The sequence below is a fragment of the Aulonocara sp. 'chitande type north' Nkhata Bay genome, linkage group LG7, assembly GCF_057382095.1.
Source record: "Aulonocara sp. 'chitande type north' Nkhata Bay isolate Kocher_YH1m ecotype deep benthic linkage group LG7, A_spYH_male_GT1.1, whole genome shotgun sequence".
NCBI classification, from domain to species: Eukaryota; Metazoa; Chordata; class Actinopteri; order Cichliformes; family Cichlidae; genus Aulonocara; species Aulonocara sp. 'chitande type north' Nkhata Bay.
In genome coordinates, this window is record NC_141350.1 from 54,853,296 (window position 1) to 54,875,295 (window position 22,000).

The window sequence follows — 22,000 nt, forward strand, 5'->3', positions numbered from 1 at the left end:
TGAAGCGCTGGGGATACCTTTTGGATGGATTGTATTGGACTGAGATCTGGTGAATGTGGAGGCTGTGTAAATACAGTGAACTCATTGTCACATTAGAGAAACCAGTTTGAGATGATTTGAGCTTGACATGGTGCACCATCCTGCTTGAAGCTACCATCAGAAGATAGGCATACATTGTGATGTTGAAGCGATGGACATGATCAGCAAAAATACTAGAGTTTTGGTGAGCCTGTGTAAATTATAGCCTCAGTTTGTTAGCTGACAGGAGTGGCCCATGGTGTGGTCTTCTGCTGCTGTAATCCATATACTTCCAAGACTCTGTTGCAAATTCAGATACGTTCTTCTGCAAACCTTGATTGTAACATGGGGTTATTTGAGTTACTGTTGCCCTCCTGTCAGCTCAGAGCAGTCTGACCATTCTCTTCCGACCTCTGTCACAGACATTATAGAGGCTGCCACTCCCTGGGTACCAGATTCCTTCTCAGACCCTTCTCTGTAAACCCTAGCAGTGGTTGTGTGAGAAAATCCCCAGTAGTTCAGCAGTTTCTGATATTCTCAGATCCACTCATCTCCCACAATGAGGGCATGTTCAAAATCACTTAAAATCACCATTTTCCCTTCATTCTGAGGCTTATTTTGATCTTGAACTTGGTTGTCCTGACCACATCTGCATGCACTGCGTTGCCTCTCCGGCAGCAAGTTGTAACAAGACTACAAATAATGTTCTCCATCTCAGGCTCCACCTGCTGTATAGCATAGACGCCAACAGCATAAATGTGATCTGTTTTAAGTATCAGCACTTTAATGGGACAACAGACCAAAAAAATTTAATTAAAATCACAAAGCATGTTACTGGAGCTTTAACAGAACTTGCTTTGGGTTGGAATCATTCTTAGGCACTGCCTACTGTGATGATTTTCGGTTTAATGAAAGGTAGGTCACTGATAAGGCAGCACAGCAAGGTTTTTTTTTCCGATTGTGTTTAAATGACTGGGGTCACAGTAAACAAAATCTAATCCTTAAGAAGTTGCTTCTGTACCCAAAAACAAACTGTCAGGTGGGGGGAAAACAAAATAAGTTAAGAACTATAAGGTTAAAGGCTTTTCCAGCGTGTCCACCAAGCACGTGAACGAGTGAAATGCTGCACCGCCTCCCAACACGTCCTAGTCATTGTTGCTACTCATTTATGGAATCCACTTCCCCAACCAGGAGAGCAAGCACACTTCCTTAATCATCATGTTGTCTTTATACAGATTCAGTACAGTTGAACAGACTGTTTTGTTATTTACATAAAACAGACTTCCAAATGAAATCACAAATAAACTGGAATGCAAAACAAAACAAACAAAAAAACCCTCTAATGTTTCAAATTTTGTGACAACTTAAGTATTTGTGCAATATTTGTCTGCCTATAAGTAAGATAGAAGTGGCAGTAATCCCTGCATTTTATTGGAGATCATCTAATTTAAAAAATAAAAGTTGACAGTTGACAGCCACTTCATGTTTTAGAAAGAAAACAGAAGATTTTGCGCATCACATGATTAGATGGTGTCACTTCAACATTTCTTTATAAGACAAGAGTCCTGAAATGAAACACAAAAAGGCAAAAGCTCTTTTTACAATAACAGCATTTTAAATTTGCTCAACAAAAAGAAAAAGAAAAAAAAAGAAAAAAAAAATGGCAGTTCATCTATTAGATTTGTAGCAAAAAAGGGGAAAAAAGAAAAGATGGCATAGTCCTTTCAGTTTCAGGGGAAGATGACCAGGGTATTGTCTTGTGTGTAAAAGCATCAGTTCATGCACACACGTAAGCACACACACACATTTCTTAATCCGCAGATGGGATTCTCTGCCCAGTCCTGTCCGGGATAACAAGTGAAGTAGCGCTCAAATTTACTTTGATTTTTTTGTTGTTGTTCTTTTTTTTGTTTGCATCCGCATCCTTCCCTCAACCTGCTGGCTCCTTCTACTCAGTGATATCCTACATTTCACAGAATGACTTGACAACACCCTGAGAACTCGCTCGGACTTGTGTTTTACTTTAGCAACTGGACAGACGGACAGTGACATTGATTCTCCAACTGAAAGAAAACTAAAAAAAAAACCACAAAACAAAACCCCGTACCCTTATTCAAGACACATCTTGTAGCTTGTAGCAATTGTGCCAACTATTGAGTTCGTCACCTCTTTCGCCCTGGACGATCGTTGAATATTGGTATAAAATCCTGCCCTTGCTCTTTGGCTCTTGGGGGCTGAAAACAAACATTAAAGCAGCTGTTTGAATAGAAATCTAATTCAAGAAAAAGGTTCCTTTTAAACTAAACTGTGGCTGAGCTCAAAATATCGTAGGAGAATTTACATTTGGCCAGTAGTACACCAAACAATAAAATGGGCCCAGGAATGCAAGGTGCATTAGCGATAGCTTTAACTGTGTTAAAGTGTGACTAATTATCTTTACACTTGCACATTTGGGCGGTGAGTGAAGTTTGGGGCTTGTATGGTTGATAAAATGGCGTACCAGCTTCACTAACAAAGTAATTTGGTGAGGTGACAGACAGAGCACTTCTACTGCACTCCTTCCCCAGCAGAGTATCATCCTTGTGGCCTCAGAGGCTTAGAGGGAGACGGACGCTGTGATCAGTGAGTGTGATAGCCAGCAGTACCCATGCCAGCCTGGTTGGTTAGCACAGTCCCGTTGACTCCTTGCCCAGCCTCCACCATGCCTCCATTGCTCATGGCACCCACACCTGTCCATCCAGCACCAGCATGTAAATGACTGCAACAGCACACAAAAACAGAACAATTAGAAAAAATGCAAAATACTGACAACTGCTTATGCTACCCCTCAGCCTCCTAGCAGAAACACCTATGATATCAACTTCAAAATCAAATTCAAAATTTTGACCTTGAGGTCAAGGTCACTGAGGTTCTAACTCATCAAAGATTTTTAGTAGATGCATCTATGGTATCAATTCCAAAAGCTTAGGTGACTGCCTTCTTGAGTTATCGCATTCACAAACTTAGGTGTCCAAGTCGCCCGCCCACCCACCCAGCCAGCGGGGTGACGACAATAGCAAATCAACCTTTTATGGCTAAGGGGTAAAAACAAATGCAGCCAAGTAAGACATGAACCAGAGTAAAGATGCACTGATCAGATATCAGCCCAATCCTCATATCACTAGTTTGGGTATTGGTTATTATTCTAATAGTAGACCACTAGTTCCAAGCAGGAAATAAGGTAGCAAATTATATGTTGATCCTGCTGCTGTCTTACACATTTAAAATAAATTAATTAATTAATACTGACAGCTGTCACTGCTACCACTAAGCCTAGTAAATGCAACTATAGCATAAATCTGAGGGTTAAAGCACAGACTACAGCTTATTTTTGATGCATTTACTAGCTGCTGGTATCAGACTGGTGCTCCATATCAGCAGAAAACAGCTTTAAAGCTTTACTCATTTCTAGTTTCAATTAGAACTTCCTTTGCACATAATTTGAGCTGTTCAGATTCCATCAGATGCAGGGATTTCAATGTATGAATTCCAACATGGGTTATTAAAAGGAATACAAGTTATTCTTATGCCAGCATTTTTCAATACTTTAACAGTATCTGAATTGAATTAAATGTGGACTTGCACTGCTCTGCATGTAGCCAAGAAAAACAAAGACAGACTAAAGTCAGACGACAATACTCCATCAGCCTTTTATGAGTGAGGGACTACACTAATACACAGTATAAAATATGGATGTAGCTTCCAGGTCAGAAGAGTGAATGAGCCTTAAAGTTGCATTATTTTTAGCAGGAGATGCTGCTGCAGCAAAAACACTTGTGGTCGTATAAAAGCCTAAAAGGGGAAAACAGCCCCTGTCCAGACCTCTGTCCAGACCTCTGTAAGTACTTTCCTGATGGGTTTGTGGATTCAGTCACTTATTTCTGCTCATGCAGAATAAAACCCTAAGTCGATTTTGGTAATTCCAAGTTTCAGAAAGGACAATTACCCAGCATGCATGTTAACTAGCTAACAACTTGTGAAACTACACTCGCATTGTGTAGCAATTTCTAATCCGTCCCTTGTTTGTCATTTTTGATTTAAAATACCAAGATGGCAACGACAGAACTGCTCAGCAGCTGGAGCCTGAGGCTTCATAACAGGACGTCACAAACCAGTGGGTGACAACATCCATATTTCTCACTGTCTTTAACTTTACTTCTGTCTTAAGCAGCCTACTGTTACCTAGGCTTCAATGTGCACTGTGCATTGTAAAGGCTGGTAGAAATTCTAAAGTATCAAGACAACATGAAAAATGTTTAATTCACTGTAATGTAAATAACAGCCCCTGACACAGAAAAGAAACAAAGCTGAGGTGAACAAACTGCTCACTTCTTTTGACTGTAATCATCTTTGGTACTTACTTGTAGCCCTGCTGATCCCAGGTCTGTCCATAGACGCTGTAGCTCGGCACCTGCCACCCATTGGGCACATACTGGCCAATCTGCTGTGTGTTACTGTACCACTGGCCCCACTGACTGTAGGGCTGCGCTGCGAAGCTCACTGTGTTCTGCTGACATGCAGAGTTATATTTTAGGAGGCAGACTATCACATTGCATCAAAATCACTCACAAGTACAGTCAGTCTCTCATTTGAATGAGTGGGTGTCATTGTAGTCGATCTGTAATACGTTCAGAATAAAATCTTAAAGGTTCATACCTGTGCCATCTGTACCTGCTGTATGGGACCCTGGACCATGTCTGTAGTTTCTTTACCCCAGTAACACTTAACAACATAGCCCTCTATGGAAGTGCCATTGACAGAGACAATAGCATGAGCTGCGGCCTCATGGGAGTTGAACCTGCACAAAAAAAGAAATAGGAAAAAGCGCAGGCATTAGATTGGATAATATTAAGACACCCTAAACCTAGGTGTGTTTGACAATTTAGACTTAGAAAGCATAACAACAAGACAACTTGCCTCACAAATGAATAGCCTTTCTCCGGGAAAACTCTGATTTCCATTATTTGCCCAAAAGGTGAGAAGGTCTGTCTCATAATTTGTTCTATGAACAGGAAAAACAGTTTTAATGTTGAATGTGTAGGCAGTGCTTGCAGCCCTGCAGCACAGAGGTAAACTGACTCACCTGTGAGTCCTGTTGTCACTCCTCCGCAGTAGACTGTGCAGTTGCTGGGGCTTGACTGGTTCACCACCTCATCAAAAGATAGCTGCTTGGTATTGGTTGCTAAAATGAGAAAAGAGAAAGACAAGGTTTCTTTTTTAATTAGCTTCGTTATCAAAATGTTTTCTTGCAGCATATTTGCTTTGGGCTAGTTTATAGTGCTAGTGCATTTATATTCATTTTGAAACAGAACACAAACCTGCTCCAACTTTTTTTTATTAGCCAAACACAGAAGAAACAAATCTGAACATTTAGAACTTTTATATTCTCGGGTTTTACCCGAGAATATAAAAACTGAACTCTTCAGCTGAAAACTGCTGGTTTGGAGCTGGAGACTAGTGTTTCTCCATAAGAAACATGTTTCTGGTTAGAATAGAAACTGATGTCTGAGGTGGTGACACAGGTAAGTGCAAGCAGTGAGAAAGGGGCTTTAGGGAGCGATATAAAAATAGCAGCTATATTGAAAAGCAGTCCAGAGATGCACAAGAGGATTTACTTCAAGAGAAAAAAGAAGGGAAAGAGAAAAGAAAATCTCCCAAATCTTCATTCTCACTCACTTTCACTTGTAGTTTTTGGAGCAGGCTTCCTTGTAGCCCAGTTAGTCCTGATCTGCCTCCCTCCCAACCACTGTCCTCCCATCTGCTGAATGGCGTTCTCTGCATCCTGATTACACAAAGCAAGCACAGAAGAAAAAAACAAGACATTTGTAAACATTATCAAATACAATATGGAAATCCTGTCTCTGACTTAAGTGAAAAATCAGAACCTGTTTCTGACTCCTCTAACACGGTCATAATTTACACACTTACCCACTTGTTGAAGAAGGAGACAAAGCCATAGCCTTTAGATTTACCTGTGGCCATGTCTTTCACCACCCGACAGTCCCTGCAAACAAATGAAACTCGGTCAAAACAAGCAGCTTGAAAGACTGAGACCTATAAAGAATATATTTTAACCGAATATTACCAAATATTGACCATGTAAAGCTAGCATTTGCAGCACATTAAATCATTTTCCTACAAGAGTCAGAGCCAACCAGTGTTCACCTTCCCTGATTCATATGGTTTCCAAAAATAAAAATGTATCAAGTGATGGTCCAGCACTAGAACTACTGAGGAATGGGCCTCACATTTTCACCAATAAATTCCAGCATATTTCCATGATGCTTTCCTCCTTATGAAAGCACCAGCAGATCTGGTTAGATTAGTGCGAGTTTACCAACTATTAAGGTAGTGTTTGCTAATACCTACAATGGCCTTTACACCATATCTATTAATTCATTTCACAAACCAGTGGAAGTCAGACTGGGTGACACAGAAGCACTGGTTACTAGCACATTCTCGATTGTGCGGTTTTCAGCTCACAAATTTCCAGAAACTAAATATCACAAGAACACACTTACGATATTTTTCCAAATGGAGCAAAAGCTGCTTTTATGTCATCTGTGGTGATTTCAGGACTTAGATCTCCAACAAAGACATGGAAGTGACCTTAAAAAAAACAAAGAAAAATAAACATAACACAGTAAAACACAAAATTCATTTATTTATTGACCAATGTTCCCTGTTTAAAAAGCTAAGACGACCCCAGAGAATACTGTGCAACCACATCACCAGTTTTACTCACTGCTTGTGTCTTTCTTTTGACTGGTTGGTGTAGTAGCCCAGTTGACCTTGACTTCCTGCAAGAGAGAAAGATGCAGAAAGCGAGGAAGAGGACAAAGGTGAGACATGTAGCGCGCTTGTGGAAGGAAGGAAGGTTGTTTTTCTGTGATTAGAGGCTTTTTCACACACCACTTTTACTTAGGCCACATTTTGTGATTGAGAACTTTTTTTATATAAATAAGATGATCTCTGTATGTCACATTTGGGTTCTTAAAGCACCAACACAAACTGATTTATCCATTGCCATTTAATTTTATACACCTTTGCAGTAATTAATACACAGTAAAAATACAGTGGCGTACACAGAGGGATATCAAGATTTCACCTTCATAATCAGGAACATTTCACTCTCAGTCTAGTAAAAATTTGGAGCAAAACTGTAGGAAGTAAGGTCCAAATAACAAGGGACTTACAAACAAGTGATTTTTACGAACTTGTTATACTCCTCAAATGGTCCTTCAATACCTGTTGAGGATAAAATATTTTCAACTGAATGTATTTTTCTTGGAAGTAGCTCTTATGTGGATTCTATGTGGAAATAAGTTTGCAAAAGAACACACAGCAGTAAAGATGTAGGGGGACAGAAGAGCATCAATCAAATGAGATCAGAGAATGTTACATGATTACACAGCAGGGCCACGGTAAATTAATTCATACACAGATGGAAACTCACTTAAGGAACATCGGCATTTAAAAACAGGCACAGCATGGAGCATGAAATGACAGTAAAAGGCAGCACTGTGTTTATACCCACTCACATACTGGATTTCACTTTCTATGTCAGACACTGTACTGTAACCTACAGAGCCCCTGAAATACCATATGGTGACGTTTACGAAAAATAATATAAAATTTAAAAAAAAGTTTTCGTTAAAATAAAATAAATACATAAATAAATGTATTTATTAGCCAGGAATTTCTGTACCTTGTATATACGAGACACACTTAATGTTATGGGACTTCAGGAGTTCTGTAATAATTCAAAACAGCTGAAAAATAAATAAATAAATAAAACACTGTATTTAAAGCTTCAGTGACCACATTTATGCACTTTCTTCCTTTTTGTGATTTTCTAGTCTAAGGTTAAAATTCTAGCGCTTCCATTCTATACATGAGCCGTAACTATGGCGTTCAATTAAATTGTTACTGGCCTTGAACTAGAATGAAAACTTCACCCAACAGTGTGTTCAGACCAAATGTGAAGTAAAGATAAATATAAACATTGTGGAAGCTACATATTTGTGTCAAACAAAGGCAAAGACATTAGTTACAAAATTTATAAACTCTGGCACCAACTTTGCTTTATGCTCCATCACCAAAGTATCAGCTGTTGTTTCTCCTGATTACACTAATTAGCAGAAATGGGGGATAAGCTTAAAGTCACAACACAATTTGAGTCAGAGTGAGAGAGAGAGAGAGAGCGAGAGAGAGAGAGAGAGAGAGAGAGAGAGAGAACAGGACTTGAAGTAAAGTAAGAGAAGTGACTCTACTTCCTGGTGAGGTCTGAAATATGTTTCTGTCAACTGCATCTAGCTGACAGTGAAAAGTTGGACACTTTATTCGTGTGAGTAAAGTCAGGAAAACATCTGTTTGGTCTGAACAAACAATAGGTGGCAGCTCTAGAACATAATTGACACATCAACTGTTGTCCCACTAAAATTTGATTGATAGATTTTCTCATTTTTCATTCATTTTCATTTCATCTGTAAAAAATAATTGAAATAAAAAATAAATTATTTATTTAAACAAATTAATAACCCAACTCGTAAAATTACTAAAAACAAATTAACAAAAAGGTCATATCTTTGATGTCTGTATCAACAAAATATCGAATTAAATATTATTTAACTTTCTGAGAATCTCAAAATACTCTACCGCTGTTAATCTACCACAGTGAAAAGAATATGCCATTAAGTCATTTTTGCATCTAATTTCTTTGGTTTGCATGATTTGCAGTCACTTCTTGATGTGCAGCTACTGATTTGAGTTAATTCCACACAACCAACAGAGCAGCAAACACACAAAACCAAAAGCTCACACTGTTGAGAACCAAGACTACATATTTTTAGGATTCATAAAGTTCACAACAGTAAGATTACACAGATCAGTGCTTAGTGTTCTCACCCTGGTCATTTCAGACTGTGCACAGAAGAATGGTTTGCACAGGGGAATTAAACAAATTAAGTGAAGTGGAGCAGGAACAGGGCAGTGTGATAAGGTTTAACAAGATACAAGTTTCTCCACACGCTTCATTTCAAATTGTGCCCACCCAGCCTTGACCTAGTTGACTCACCCAGGAGATACGATAGCTTACCTTACCCAGAATTTTCCGACCATTCATGGCTGCGATTGTGGCAGTGGCATGTCTATGCTCATAAAACTCCACAAAGCAGTACGGATCGTGACCTGCTGTCTGGGTTGGAGAGGAAACACATAAGTTATGTTACTGTGAGCAATATGAAAGCTTGAATAATTATGGTGACGTCATTGTTAAGCATTAAATTGGGAGGATGCAACACCAATGCAAAATGGAGAAAAAAAAAGGATGAACATTACAAGAGTCAAGCAAGTAGCTAAACCAGATTGCAAGGGCTGAAAAGAAAATGAGAAGAAAAAGAGTTACGGAAAAATAAATAAATAAATAAAATAAAATAAAAACTCACATCTACTATCATTTTGCAGCTTTTGCAGGGTCCGATTTGGCCAAACAACTCCAAGATGAGTGCCTCGGTCACATCCCGGGACAGATTTCCCACATACCTAGATGCACAAAAACAAACAACAGACGGGAGACAGTCAGTGCTGGCTAGTTTTTCAAAGTAGCCATCGATGGCTGGTGCAGATGCTCTAACAGGGCAACAGGGTTTCCCTTCTCTAAAAGTTTACCATTGTTAAAAAATTAGCCCAGGGAAACATCTTTCCTAATCCATTTTTAACCTAACTCCAGAAAATGTTTGAAGCATCACGTCAGGACACTGTAAGAAGTTGTTGTTTCCCATTTTTAGCACATTCATATCAGCCTCACCCTCATTACTGGAAATACTTTGTTTCGTTTTAAATAAGGGAGGTTTCTGGGTAGACTGTGCAGGAGGCCAGACGCATCATAACAACTTGATAGATGTGAATTCGCTGGACCATTACATGTGTAATTCCTAGACCAGAACAACTCAGCAAATCACAACCACATACCACGCATTCATCCAATCCAACTGTATAGGACATATGCATTATCGTATACCCCTCCTTTGGGTACGGTCTAGAAAATTTCAGACAGGTGGAGGTGATTGCTTTCTTGTAATTTCTTGGAAAAGATAAAAATAACAAGGCGGTACATGTTTCCATAAGATGGCAAAGCAGCTGACATGATCATGTTTCGATAAAATACAATCACTGATTACATTCTGTGTTGGGATAAATATTCAGTTAAAATATTGCCACAAGCTAAAATGACAAGTAATTGTTATGAAATTAAATTTCTCTACTATGAAAGCATTCCATATCAAATACACTTCAAAATACTGGTGTTTTTTTGGTATGATATCTTGGATTAACGCTGAAGCCCAACAAGGATCAATTTAAAGCTTTTTACACACTGGAAGATGGTTTAATCTCTAAAAATATATCATACTTACTGAGCTGATAAAAGGGTTTGAATTTAAGATGACGACTTACAGATTAAAACAATAAAAAAAAATAAACAAAACAATATCAGCACCAGACACCACTACTAGTCCACTTGTAAGGCTCCATTAAATGCAAATTTGAACGCTATTTATGCTTAATGCTTGATTCTGTAATTAGAGCATTTAAATGTCAGCCAAAGAGTAGGGAGAGGTTTAAATAAAGAAATATCAACCATGTCTTTTAAATAGAACTGTTTTAAATAGAATTAATCTTCCCCAAGGTAATAAAAACCCGTTTTCATAATCAAATCAACATTGGCTGACACCATGTTAACACTTAAAGCATCAAACGCATATACATATATGTACAGTTTCCTGGCCTATACAATGGTGACTCTATCAGGGTGATGGCACGTCGAACTCCATTGAAAAGCCAGCTAGTTTAATGTCCTTCTGCTTATTGCAACACTTAACAGCGCTATAGAGAAGTCTCTGGTACATTTAGCGAGTCTCCCCAAGTTACTACTTAAAGTGTCGTTCACTAAGCATACCAACAGTTATTTATTTTAGAAACAATTCAACTTTCACGCCGTCTTATTCTCAGCAAGAAACGTGAACAGACGCGTTAATTTGAGATTTTTCTGGAACTAGCTAGCAGGCTAGCATTAACCAATGTGTCGACTATACCAGAGAAAGACCGTTACCATGTGTTTAGATGTTATAAACGCGTTGTTATGCTACGTTTAACAAAAGCTTACACAAGACATTCAACTGTTATTATATAGACGGGAGCCTCCAATGTGCCTGTCCTAAAGAAACAACCGCTTCGAGACCGGAGTCAGCCCTGGAAACTGCCGCTGAGCATTACGTGACGAACACAAGCCTTTAGCTAACGATAAAGGCATACACTTACAGGGTTTTGGGCTGGTCATCGTCCATTCTGTTTCAGTTGCTGGCCGAAAACAAGTCGCAACCCCGAGTGCAAATCCACGACTGTCGCGGGCAGCTGCCGGTGACACTGTCAAGTTATTTTATTGCGAACTGGTTTATCGCCGTTGTTAGCTCAAGAGTGAACAATGGGCAGCCGACAAAGATGGCGGAGCAACTGGAGGCCGACGCGAGTCCCGCATGCGCAGTAGTTCAGTCCAAAGGCAACTTCTAGACAGGTTACAAAATAAATAAAATAATAAAGTGTAAATTAGATGACAAAACGCGCATAATTATTACACGAAAACATGTAAAAGCACGTGTAAATGTTTCTTTTCTTCTATAATATATGCATTACAAGTAGATCTCTAATCAATAAAATATGTAAAAACCTGTGCGACTTTTAATAACTTCATTCAATCCCGCTGTTTTTTATATTCTCTTTTGTGTAAAGTAACTACACTTTGGGAAACGTGTATCTGAGAATGTATATTTAAGTTTTGGATTTCTCCTCTTTTCTACATTTGAGAGGCAAATATTAGGACATGCAATATATTACAATTTAAATTATGTATACACAGATGGATAAAGCTGATGAGCCATACTACAAACAAATGGGAAGAAGTTGTTTAAGCTAGGTTAAGAAAAGAGGTGACAATCAGTGAGCAGCAGTGGGGTATAGAGGGTGGCAGAGGGTGGTGCAGGACATGCGAGGACAATGAGACAGTGGTGAGGTGTGCAGTATGAATGACAGATGGGTTTCCGGTGGGAAGGGAAGAGTTACATCAGGGCTCGCCTCTGACTCCCCTCTTGTTTGCAGTGGTAATGGACAAGTTCACAGATGGGGTTTGGTAGGACTTGGCATGGACTATGATGTTTGCAGAGGACGCTGAACTGTAGTGAGAGTAGAGAGCATGTGGAAGATAACCTAGAGAGGTGGAGGTATGCCCTGGAGAGAAAAGTAATGAATAAAGAGAAGAACAGCCAGACTGCTTTGAGCTGATTGGAGGATAGCAGTAAACCAAATAACCAGAGTACAAGCAAGGTATGCAGAAGAGCGTTTCTGAATTCACAACATGTTGAACCCTGAAGCACATGGGATATCTGCTGCGACATTCAGATAGTAGGACCAGAATTTGGTGTAAACAAAAGAAAAATTCTACACATATTCCTAAAATGAGATTTGTTTTCCATTTTATTGATAGTTTGTGGCATTGAAAAACTGCAATACTTAAACAGCTTTTTGTAACATCCAACAAACATTATTGGCAAGCCTCCAAACACCATTTATAAAGCTATACATTTATACAGTATAGTGCAAGTTTCAGTTGTCACTCTTCTTACCAGTGTGTTATTTGTCTTTGGTAGGTTTTGTGTTGCTTTCTGTTTATTTTATTATTTTTTGTGGAAATTGAAATTTTGCTTATTAAAAATATCAGTGGAATCAGTCCTTCCACATGTGACCTGCTGTATAGCCACGTGAATCCAATCACAACAGAACCACCACACGTTTCTAAAAAATTCAAGCTATTGTGATGTAAACAAAGTAAGAAACCTAATTTATTCTTAACTCTGATGCTTCAAGTACAACATTTATTTGTCAGTAATTTACTTACAATTAATGACAAATACATAAATTATATTTATCAGCATATACAAGTGTTTTTACAAAAAACCAAAAAGGAAAAAAGTCCCCTTATGTCTCATCGTTTCCATCCTTGTACTCTGATCGCACAGTCCGACACAGTGCAAACAGCAGGAGAAGCAGAGCTGACAGGGCCTGTCCTCTCTGCTCTGACATGCCCTCATCTGGGGCAGATGCTGTGGTCACTGAGGAGTTTCTCCATCCTCTTTATCTTGCGCTTGTTCTTTGGCATGGGCTTGTCGTACATGCCGTTCTTCAGCAGATGTTCCTTGCTATGATGGATCTGAGCGCCGTGCTGAAGCTGGAAGGAGCAGAGTGCTTTCAGGGGCTTGAGCAGAACCTGCACACGCACAGATGGGAATGGAAGGAGAACGCGATAAAGAACACCATGCTCTGTGTTTTGACATGATTCATGATAATGAACCTACAAAGAATTACTGCCCAGCTTCTCACGCACTCTTATCTCCAAGCTTCATTTTACCATCCTTTTACCCTTTTCATTTAGCCTACCCACTCATCACCCTTGTTTTAAGAAGGCAGCAGCAAAAAACTCATTTTATTCTAAAGAGCGGAAATGTCCATTTAGCAATGATCTGCTGAACACAGTCAAGCATTTAGCATTAAAATCTAGATATTTATCTCAGCAGTTGGTAGAGACTAAACACAGAGTTAAAAGTAATGCAAATATTAGATGTAAAAATAATTATGATTCTGTATACTACAGATTTTAGATATTTATTATACTACTATATAACCGTTTTGGTATTTTACCTCTTGGATCTCATCATTCCGCTCCAGGATCGACAGAGCGACAGCGGCACATTCCAGAGTAGACAGACAGATGTTGGAAGGTTGTGTGCGGATCACGTATTGACTTGATAAAGTCCTATTGAGCTGCACCTGGTAAACCAAAGCAGAAGTGATCAGTAATCACAATGTTGATGTATGAAAAGCAATGAATTTTATGAAAGCTGTAATTCTTAAGGAATGCACCACACTGGCAGTTTTTCATTTAGGGCTTTCAGCGTTCATCTCTGACAGGTGTGAAGTTTCAAAGTTATGGTTTGTCCATAAACACGTGATCAGAGCTGGAACATCTTCTAATGTTGGTTGTCAACATTACACACATTCAACTTAGAGGCGGACTGACACAGAATTTATGACACAGATTTATCTGATATCAGATATATGAGCTAATTTTTCCCCCCTTTCGGACTTCTGTGTTTCATTTACTTGTTTACGTTTTCCCTCACTCTACCTGGATCAACTGATTTGTGTGTTTGTGGCGTTGTATTGACTAATCACGTTTGTGCACACCTGCATGTTATAGTTCTGTGTCAGTTGGACACACAAATCCAAATTTTCCACCCAATTCAGGCTTTAAGACCCTAGAAAGAAAAAAGGCTTAGCAACTGAGAGAACAGAGTTTATATTCTCTACAACGTCCTTTAATATGCGCACCTGCTTGGGCAGGTGGAAAAGGCTGTTTTTGAGGAACATGTTTTTGGCTTGGCTCCATGTGCCGTCTATGATGATGACATTATATTTCGCAGTGCCCACTTCTTGGTATTGCACCAACTCCTCAAGGTTCTCCGATTTAGGTCCTGGGTACAGAATCAGCGTTCTGCTGTCCCGGCACACCGCAGCCAGCTCCGGGTGCCTGCACAGAAAATAAATGAAGGCAGAAAATAAAAATTTAAATATAACACATATTTAACTACGCTCAATTAACGCATACTTACTTTTCCTCATTAAATCTCCTTCCAACTATGACATTGCATTTTCCTTGTGGCAAGCAAGCAGCAAGTAGAGGAACTGTGCGGAGTACTCGGCTCTCCTGCAAGAGATCGAAACCTTTAGTCTCTCATGTTAACCTTTTATAAAATGTGTGTTCATTACTGTCATGAAAGCCGCACATTATAGAGTCCACTGTCAGGAGCAAGACAGTAATCTGATTCCAAAGAGTGGACATCTGTACCATCATGCAGGATTTTAGATTAGCGAGGTAACTTAACTGGGAATTTTCCGTTTTAGTGCAAAGTGCAACTAATGTCACTGTTTGTTTTGATAGTAAGATTATTATAGTCCATAATGTTTGTCTCTACAATTAATACTTTTGGGTGTTTATTTTGCTTAAATATTCATCAGCATTTTTAAACCAAATCAATCTTAAACAGTTACAGTCATCTTAGTGTAAAATTCCCTCTCTCTTTGTTACTTTATCAGCTTTTCTGCTGATTCAATTAAACCCATGTCCTATAATATATTATTGTATATAGCATTTGTATTCTATTTTATACGATTGTATATAGCATTTTATTTTTAATTTATTTTATTCTACTCTATTGTGTACTGTATCTCATAGATATATTATTCCAGTGTTTTTTCTCTAATTTTTCTATGTAACTTTGCACTGTCCACTGCTGTAACAAAACAAATTTCCCCACGCGTAGGACTAATAAAGGTTATCTTATCTTATAATAGTTTATTACTTATATCCTATTTTTGTCAGCCAGGTCTCAAAGTGAAACTCATGCAAGATCAACTTGCTAGGCAAAAAATAACCCATAGAGGCTCAAATCAATGTGCAATACATGCATACAACAATACAGCTAACACTACCACACAACATAAAGTTTAATCTAACAGATTTTTATAAACAATAACAGTGACTTTTGGAGGCTTTTGAAAGACATAGATGTATTTTTGAAGCTTCACAAACGCTACATTTAAACAGATCAAGGACTCTGGGTCTTAAAACATGACTTTTGACTCACCTCTGCAGGATGCTGCACTACGTACAGACATGTGGAGACCTCCAGAGGTTGTGGTGGAAGAAAAGGACATAGACACACCTTCTGAGGGCGACTACATGGGAGGAAAGTTGAAGACGTGAGGCTGTGTTTTCCCAGTTACTTCCCAGCCTATAGCCCCCATCTGTGTGTGTGTTTCAGCTGGTCTTGAGCTTTTCTGTAACGACACGGATCTGTTCCCTCATTAAAGCATGCCAGCTACGCGAGGAGACGGGAACATTCATACGCCGCCTGGATCAACCAACTCGGCTAACTACTAGCATGAGCTGCTCTTTAATTCAACTCACCGGCAACGGAAACATGTCGGTCTTCTCTCGCCAGCCTCCACCGGAAGGGCAGCCAGATCCCCAAAAGCGTCAACCAACCCGTCCTCCATCGAGGAGCCGTCGCACATTTCTGGGGCGTTTTGTATCTCTTGAGTGACGGCGGGACACAGACTGGGAGCGCAGTCCATTGTGGAGTTAGCAACAAGCTAACCTGTGCGAGTACCCAAACACTGCGCCGTCTTCTGGTGTAGAAGTAGACCGACTAGAGAGAGAAGGCACACGGCGGCGTAATTAAAAGTGTTTCGTAGAGTTCACAGTGCGTACGCTTTATATTTCGGGTATATACCTCGCCTCTACAATGGATGAAAAGAGATGAGTACACAATGCACATAACTGCTGGTGGTAGGAAATGTTTATTACAGGAGAGTCCGAGGCTGAATTCGTTTATACAAAGTGTTTCTCTTCTTTTTCTTTTCCTCCCATCTCCTTTGGTATGCGTCTATCGCGTAGTATGTTATATACATTTAGAGTTGGATGGCTAAAATAACTTGTTTCATAATCATAACAGACACCTTTTCTGGCTACGCTTACCTCGTTAGTAAGGTAAGAGTAATGATCTATGGGGCGACTTCACTTGTTGCTACTGCAAGGTTAACCAGTAAAAAGACTAAAGCTAGATCGATATTATTAACCAGTATTAGCCATTATCACAGGTATATATGATATTAGCCCAGATGATTTCCCGTATATGCTAACAGAAATTAACACAGAACTTTTTGACATCCGGGGTCTCAATACAGATACAGATACTAAAATTAAGACTAGTTCCTTATTTTGTCACATCTATTTATTTATTTTTTGTCATATCCAAGATCAGTGGTGCAAAGTGAGCTTCACAATAAGCTGTTAACTATTTAGTTTGGAAGTTGTGTGTGACTAAATAATAACCCCATCATTTCCCCCTTTCTCATAAGATTCAAATATACTCTCAATATGTGTATGTATGCATATAATCCAGACTGCTTTCATGCATCATTGGTAAAAACGCCAATCATGTCAGAAACAGAATACTTTTATAATCTCTAAGGACAATATATATATACTGGTATATAAATCGGTATATATTCAGTTTGCCATCATATGCAACAAAGAAAAATAATATATTATTGTTTGAAGAGCTAAAAAAAAAAGAAGCAGCTATTTAAACTTTCATTGTCGAAATTGTGTTTCATTACAATTTTTGCTGTCCTTCTCAGGATGATTACAGATGTTCATAATCAGTTCATAGGCATAAATATAACAGCAATCATTTTGTTATACTCGTCGTTGTTTTGTTTTTCATTTTCAGTCAGTTAGCTGTTTGCTGTTCAAAAACTCAAGTTACCAACATGCACTGACACATCCGTTCTATTTATTGTATTTCTGCGCCACAGTTGCTTGTAAGTTGTTAGTACTTCATTAACTCAGGGCTGCCACCTGTCGGTGTGGAGGAAAAGGGTTATTTTAAAAAGTACGCTGGGTGTCGCCAAAGGCTATTTAATGTAAAAGTAAGGCCGCTTTAATATACTTGGAAACACAGCTTTTGCCCCACGGAAGCAAAATAGTTATGTACACTTAGTTGCGTATGCATTTTATTCACACATCGTTTGTCCATTTGAAAATGGATATCTGTGAGTTTGTTTATAGTTTGACTTTGAAGGTCAGTCGACACAGGGTCACAGCTGAGGCTTCAGAACGCACCTTGGATTCAGACGTAAAGCAACTACTGTACAGTGTATCTGCAAGCAATGCAAACATGCAGAATACTGTACACCACAGTGCAAAAATTAAAAAAAACAAACAACCCCAAAAAGTTTCTCTATGTGCATACATTGGGGAATATTTTGTTCATTTTGAGACAGCTGTGCTAAAGCAGACTAAAACGAGCTACGTTTGGTTAAGTTGGAGATATCTCTTCGATGATGCAGGAGAAATATACGTAACTTTTATAAATGCCTTTGAACATTTTTATGATAATTTTTTTAAAAAGCATTTGCAAAATTTTATAACATTTGATGAAGATCTTTAATTACAGATTATTTTGACAGGGTGCTAAACATCACACCCCATTTGGCTTAGCGACAGATGCACATTGTCAAGAAGTTTCACGTTCCAAGCACATCCGTGATTAAACAAAGATTTGCAGGGTGGATAATTTGTCAGGAATAACCACAGGTAAATAGGCTCATCTGCACGGATCACAGACTCTGTCTTGGATGTTTACAAGCGGTTGTGCGGAACACAGGCTCCCAGTTTAGATAAGGTGTCGAGTTAATGGCCAGAAGGGCTTATTTATAGCTGAAGATGCACCCTGACACCGTACAGACACCGACACATGCACGCTTATCCTTTTTATTTGCACATGTGAACCACTCTCATCAATCATGCTATGACTCATGCGCTATTGGCAGACAGTTTGGCTTCACCTGCAGAGACAAAGGATATATGATCAATCTGAAGGCAAAGGTTTTAGATAAGACTTTGATTATATATGCAAATCTGAGCTTTAAGAATTTATCTTAATTTAATGCACTTTACATTTACTGACATTTTAAGCCCAAATATGGATATTGATCTGTTACAGCACTTAATACCAAGTTTATTGAAAAAGACTGTAGCGCACTAAAGTATTACACACTGTCCTTTGTTTTTGGCTTGCTCAGTTGGAAAAACTGTCGAACTATCTTCTTGTTTCTCAGCATTATTCTCTGTTGGATCTGTTTCTGATGACTTAACATCTGTCTCTAGTTCAGTTTGTTTTGTAACTGTTTCGGTCTGGCTTCTTTCTCCTTCTTCTGGTTTGGGGTTTTCTCCTTCAGTTGGCTTTCCATCTCTCTCATCTCTGGTGGTCACTTCATTCCCGTCCTGTACGCTTTCAGCTTGTGTTTTGGCCACAGCCAACGCATTCTCTTCTCCATCTCCGTCGCCTTCATCAGCAGTCTCTGCCGGCGATGCCGTCTCTTTCTCCTCCTCTCTTTGCTCCTTCCCTCCAGCCTCTTCGTTTTCCTGCACAATTGGAGTCAGAGGCGTTAGATCTAGACACGTCTTAGGAGGGGATGCTACTTTTCTCCTAGGAGGAGCGACTGGCTTGTCTATTTCTGAATCTTTTTTCCACAAATCCCGAACACAGACATTGCTCTCTTCCAAGGCTGCGGGATGATCATCTATACTTGTCCAGTCTGCTTCCTCTGAGGGAAACTCAAAGCAAGAGATGCTAAGTTCATCGACTGGGATTTCTGTTGGTTTTTCAACTGTTATAGACACACTCCTTACTGTCTTGGATTTACTCTTTTTTGCTGTTTGTGTGTCGTCTTCTTCCAGAAGTCGAGGGAAAGGCTCTATGTCGCACGGAGAAGAATTGGCGCTGGACCTGAAGAAGTCTGTAATATCCTCCTCTGAGTTAGGCACCTCTCCTTTTTCAGGTTTGGTCACAAAAACATCAAGATCATACAAATCCTCGGACATTATCCGAGGTCCTTCCTCTGGGCATTTTTCTTTATCTGTTGGTTCCCCCTCCACAACAGGAGTCTCATCTATCAGGACATATTTCTCTAAATATCCCCTGGCCTCTCGGTCTGAATGCCTGCTGTGGAAGGACTTCTCCGAGGTCACACTTTCAGTGTCTTCTTCTTTTTTCCGGCTGCCGAGTGCTTCCTCGTAAAGGTCTGTATAAAGAAAGGCCATGGCTTTGGGTTCCTCCAGCAAAATGGGATCAATAATTTTCGGAGGCCCTTCGGGTAGAAAGATTGGTGTGAGGACATCTTCTTGGCTTCCAAACAAATTCGAACCACTCTGTTTTGAGGGAAGCCTAGATAGTGCACTTTCTGCTGCTCCGCCTCCATCTGTTGCCCCTGGACCTTTCAGAAAGTATTCGTCTGTACCGCCATAAAAGACTTCATCTAAAAGCTCGTTAGCAAGTTCCACCAGACTGATTGTGTCTGACTTGTCAACATCTGCACCTTTGGTGCTGGTGCTTTCTTTAGTCTGTGCATGTTTCTCAGTGTACTGACTCTCAGTAGCAGTCTTTGCCTCTGGTTCCACCTGTCCTCCTGCAGCCACAGCAGGACCTCCTGGAGCTTGAGCATCAATCAGGGCGAATGCCTCAAAGTAGTCCACATTTCCTGCTGCTGCTCTGCTTTGCATTCTGGCCACGGGAGCTCCCGGTGGATCCATGGAATCTAGATCCACAGGAGGGTGGGGGCTGGCTTGGTAATCTATTGTTGGGCCCGTCTCTACTGAGATCAGCAGCTCATTTTCATGGATCTCCTCACTAGCTTTAGGAACAACACTTTCCTCCAGGTATGAAAGATTGTCCACCATTTCTTTGCTGACTTCTTCATCCACGGTGGCCAGTTTTTGGGGAACAACAATGTTGAGGATTTCAGAGCCTTCTGACACTAAGCTGAACAGCTGCTGCTCTTTGTCTTCCTGAGGATCAGTTGTTTCGTCTTGGTCTCCTTCTCCGTCACTTTTCAAATTTGGTTGAGAGACTTCCACTAACTCTGGCCGCCCTGAGATGTTCTCAGAGCTTTCTGCCAGGACTTCTCGCTTTCTATCTGCTTTGCTTTTCGGCCCACTTGCCCTCTCCTTGGTTGTCTTCCTTCTTGAGATAAGCTCCTCATCCATGACAAAAATGATTTTGCCTGCTGGATGAGACCCAGGTGTTGCAGGCTGTATTGCACTGAGATCCACAGAGGGGAGTCCAGCTTCAGACATCCATGGTGTGGTGCAGCGACTGGGGGTCGTCTCCCATGCGATTCCGCTGTCCTCCCCTTGCATAGTTACCATGGAGAAGGAGGAGTCCATCATTAGGCACTGCATCTTAGGCCGGACATTATCATCGTGGACAGCCTCGCGTAAGCTGAAGGCACAGTAGCGCAAAAATATTGGGAGGTTAAGGGAAAACTATACAAAATATGTCCTAATAACTTCTAAGTTGTGCAGGTGTTCTTTTGCTTTAATACTTTTTGCACTGCGCCTAAAGCGAGAGAAAGAGTCTCAACTTATATTCACCAAAGTCTGAACTGCATAAAGCATCACATCTATCAACCTTTGAAGATGCTTGTTGTGCTCCATGAGCATTTTTACGTCACACAAGTGTCATTAAGTAGGAAGAAAGAAAGAAATTTCACCCTGCAGAACTTCCCATTCTGCTTGACCAGTGCAAACATACGAACATGTGGCATTTCCTCCATAAATTCAGCATATTTTATTACTGTAAAATAAATGTTTCACCACAGACTCTAATTCCTAAATGATCAAAAACTTTCTTCTGTGGTAAAAAACAAAAACAAAATTGCAAAACAAATCTCATTAAGATGAAACTTTAACCTGCAGCATAAAGAGCACCTGTTTTGAAGGGTCTCCACTTCATCAGTAACATCAAGGTTTTGTTCTGTAATATCTTCAGATGTCAACACAGTCATCTCGGGGTCAACATCTGACTGTGCAAAATCCTCCATTGCTGTAGCCATTGTTAGCAGTATGGATCTGCTTCAGCCTCTCAACACGACTCGATGCTGCTCTGCTGATCACATACGAAGCGAGCGAGCGTGCTCGAGTCGGGTTTTCATGCTCAGCATAATCTTGAAATAGAAAACTTGCCTTCCACTGTTTCATCTGAAACATTTGCAGCATGCAGGGAGAGTAATTCGTCTCCTGTTCACAATGGTTGAACTCTTGAAATCACTACATACAGATAACAAGTTAATCTGGGTTAAGCAGTTGCAAATAATCTGAACTGTGAAAATGCAGGAACATTAAGGCAGTGTCTCTGTCTTATTTATTTTTGCCAGGTCTAATAATAATTTTTTCTTGGCATCATGTATCTGATATCATTAGTCTCTC

The 22,000-nt window shown here is 39.8% G+C and overlaps 3 protein-coding genes across 4 annotated transcripts; all 3 read right to left on the bottom strand.

Annotated features, from left to right (window-relative positions):
* Nucleotides 1–1,427: 1,427 nt before the first annotated feature.
* LOC147326269 (cytotoxic granule associated RNA binding protein TIA1-like) lies at nt 1,428–11,576 on the bottom strand. 2 transcript variants are annotated; one of them, XM_086301401.1, is made up of 12 exons: nt 11,377–11,576; nt 9,504–9,600; nt 9,155–9,253; nt 6,803–6,857; nt 6,579–6,666; nt 5,986–6,061; nt 5,734–5,839; nt 5,141–5,239; nt 4,975–5,059; nt 4,714–4,855; nt 4,419–4,564; nt 1,428–2,776 (listed from the first exon to the last, which is right to left on the bottom strand). In XM_086301401.1, the coding sequence occupies exons 1-12, from the start codon at nt 11,400–11,402 to the stop codon at nt 2,638–2,640; spliced, it is 1,158 nt and encodes a 385-aa protein (XP_086157527.1). In that variant the 5' UTR covers nt 11,403–11,576; the 3' UTR covers nt 1,428–2,637. The 2 variants fall into 2 exon arrangements, with proteins under 2 accessions (XP_086157527.1, XP_086157526.1); XM_086301400.1 differs by having other exon boundaries at nt 4,419–4,567; nt 11,377–11,575.
* Nucleotides 11,577–12,963: 1,387 nt separating this feature from the next.
* Nucleotides 12,964–16,527, bottom strand: dtwd2 (DTW motif tRNA-uridine aminocarboxypropyltransferase 2). The gene is made up of 7 exons (XM_086301403.1): nt 16,461–16,527; nt 16,136–16,376; nt 15,813–15,903; nt 14,778–14,872; nt 14,497–14,695; nt 13,807–13,935; nt 12,964–13,375 (listed from the first exon to the last, which is right to left on the bottom strand). The coding sequence occupies exons 2-7, from the start codon at nt 16,300–16,302 to the stop codon at nt 13,196–13,198; spliced, it is 861 nt and encodes a 286-aa protein (XP_086157529.1). The 5' UTR covers nt 16,303–16,376; nt 16,461–16,527; the 3' UTR covers nt 12,964–13,195.
* Nucleotides 16,528–17,050: 523 nt separating this feature from the next.
* Nucleotides 17,051–21,685, bottom strand: LOC147326271 (uncharacterized). The gene is made up of 2 exons (XM_086301402.1): nt 21,503–21,685; nt 17,051–21,014 (listed from the first exon to the last, which is right to left on the bottom strand). Exons 1-2 carry the CDS (start codon nt 21,625–21,627, stop codon nt 18,776–18,778), a joined length of 2,364 nt encoding a protein of 787 aa, XP_086157528.1. The 5' UTR covers nt 21,628–21,685; the 3' UTR covers nt 17,051–18,775.
* Between the last annotated feature and the right edge of the window lie 315 nt (nt 21,686–22,000).

Bases quoted from the DNA above. Each gene is read 5' to 3' on its own strand.
- dtwd2 (XM_086301403.1), bottom strand. From the start codon at position 16,302: ATGGACTGCGCTCCCAGTCTGTGTCCCGCCGTCACTCAAGAGATACAA. The intron at 14,696-14,777 runs GTAAGTATGCGT...TTTTCTGTGCAG, and splicing joins AGGAGATTTAATGAGGAAAA to GCACCCGGAGCTGGCTGCGG. The intron at 13,936-14,496 runs GTGCGCATATTA...TTGGTTTACCAG, and splicing joins TTTTCCACCTGCCCAAGCAG to GTGCAGCTCAATAGGACTTT.
- LOC147326271 (XM_086301402.1), bottom strand. From the start codon at position 21,627: ATGGCTACAGCAATGGAGGATTTTGCACAGTCAGATGTTGACCCCGAG. The intron at 21,015-21,502 runs GTGCTCTTTATG...CTGTGCCTTCAG, and splicing joins GTGGAGACCCTTCAAAACAG to CTTACGCGAGGCTGTCCACG.
- LOC147326269 (XM_086301400.1), bottom strand. From the start codon at position 11,402: ATGGACGATGACCAGCCCAAAACCCT. The intron at 4,856-4,974 runs GCAAGTTGTCTT...TTTTTTGTGCAG, and splicing joins AAAGGCTATTCATTTGTGAG to GTTCAACTCCCATGAGGCCG. The intron at 2,777-4,418 runs GTAAGTACCAAA...GTGCTGTTGCAG, and splicing joins TGGGATCAGCAGGGCTACAA to TCATTTACATGCTGGTGCTG.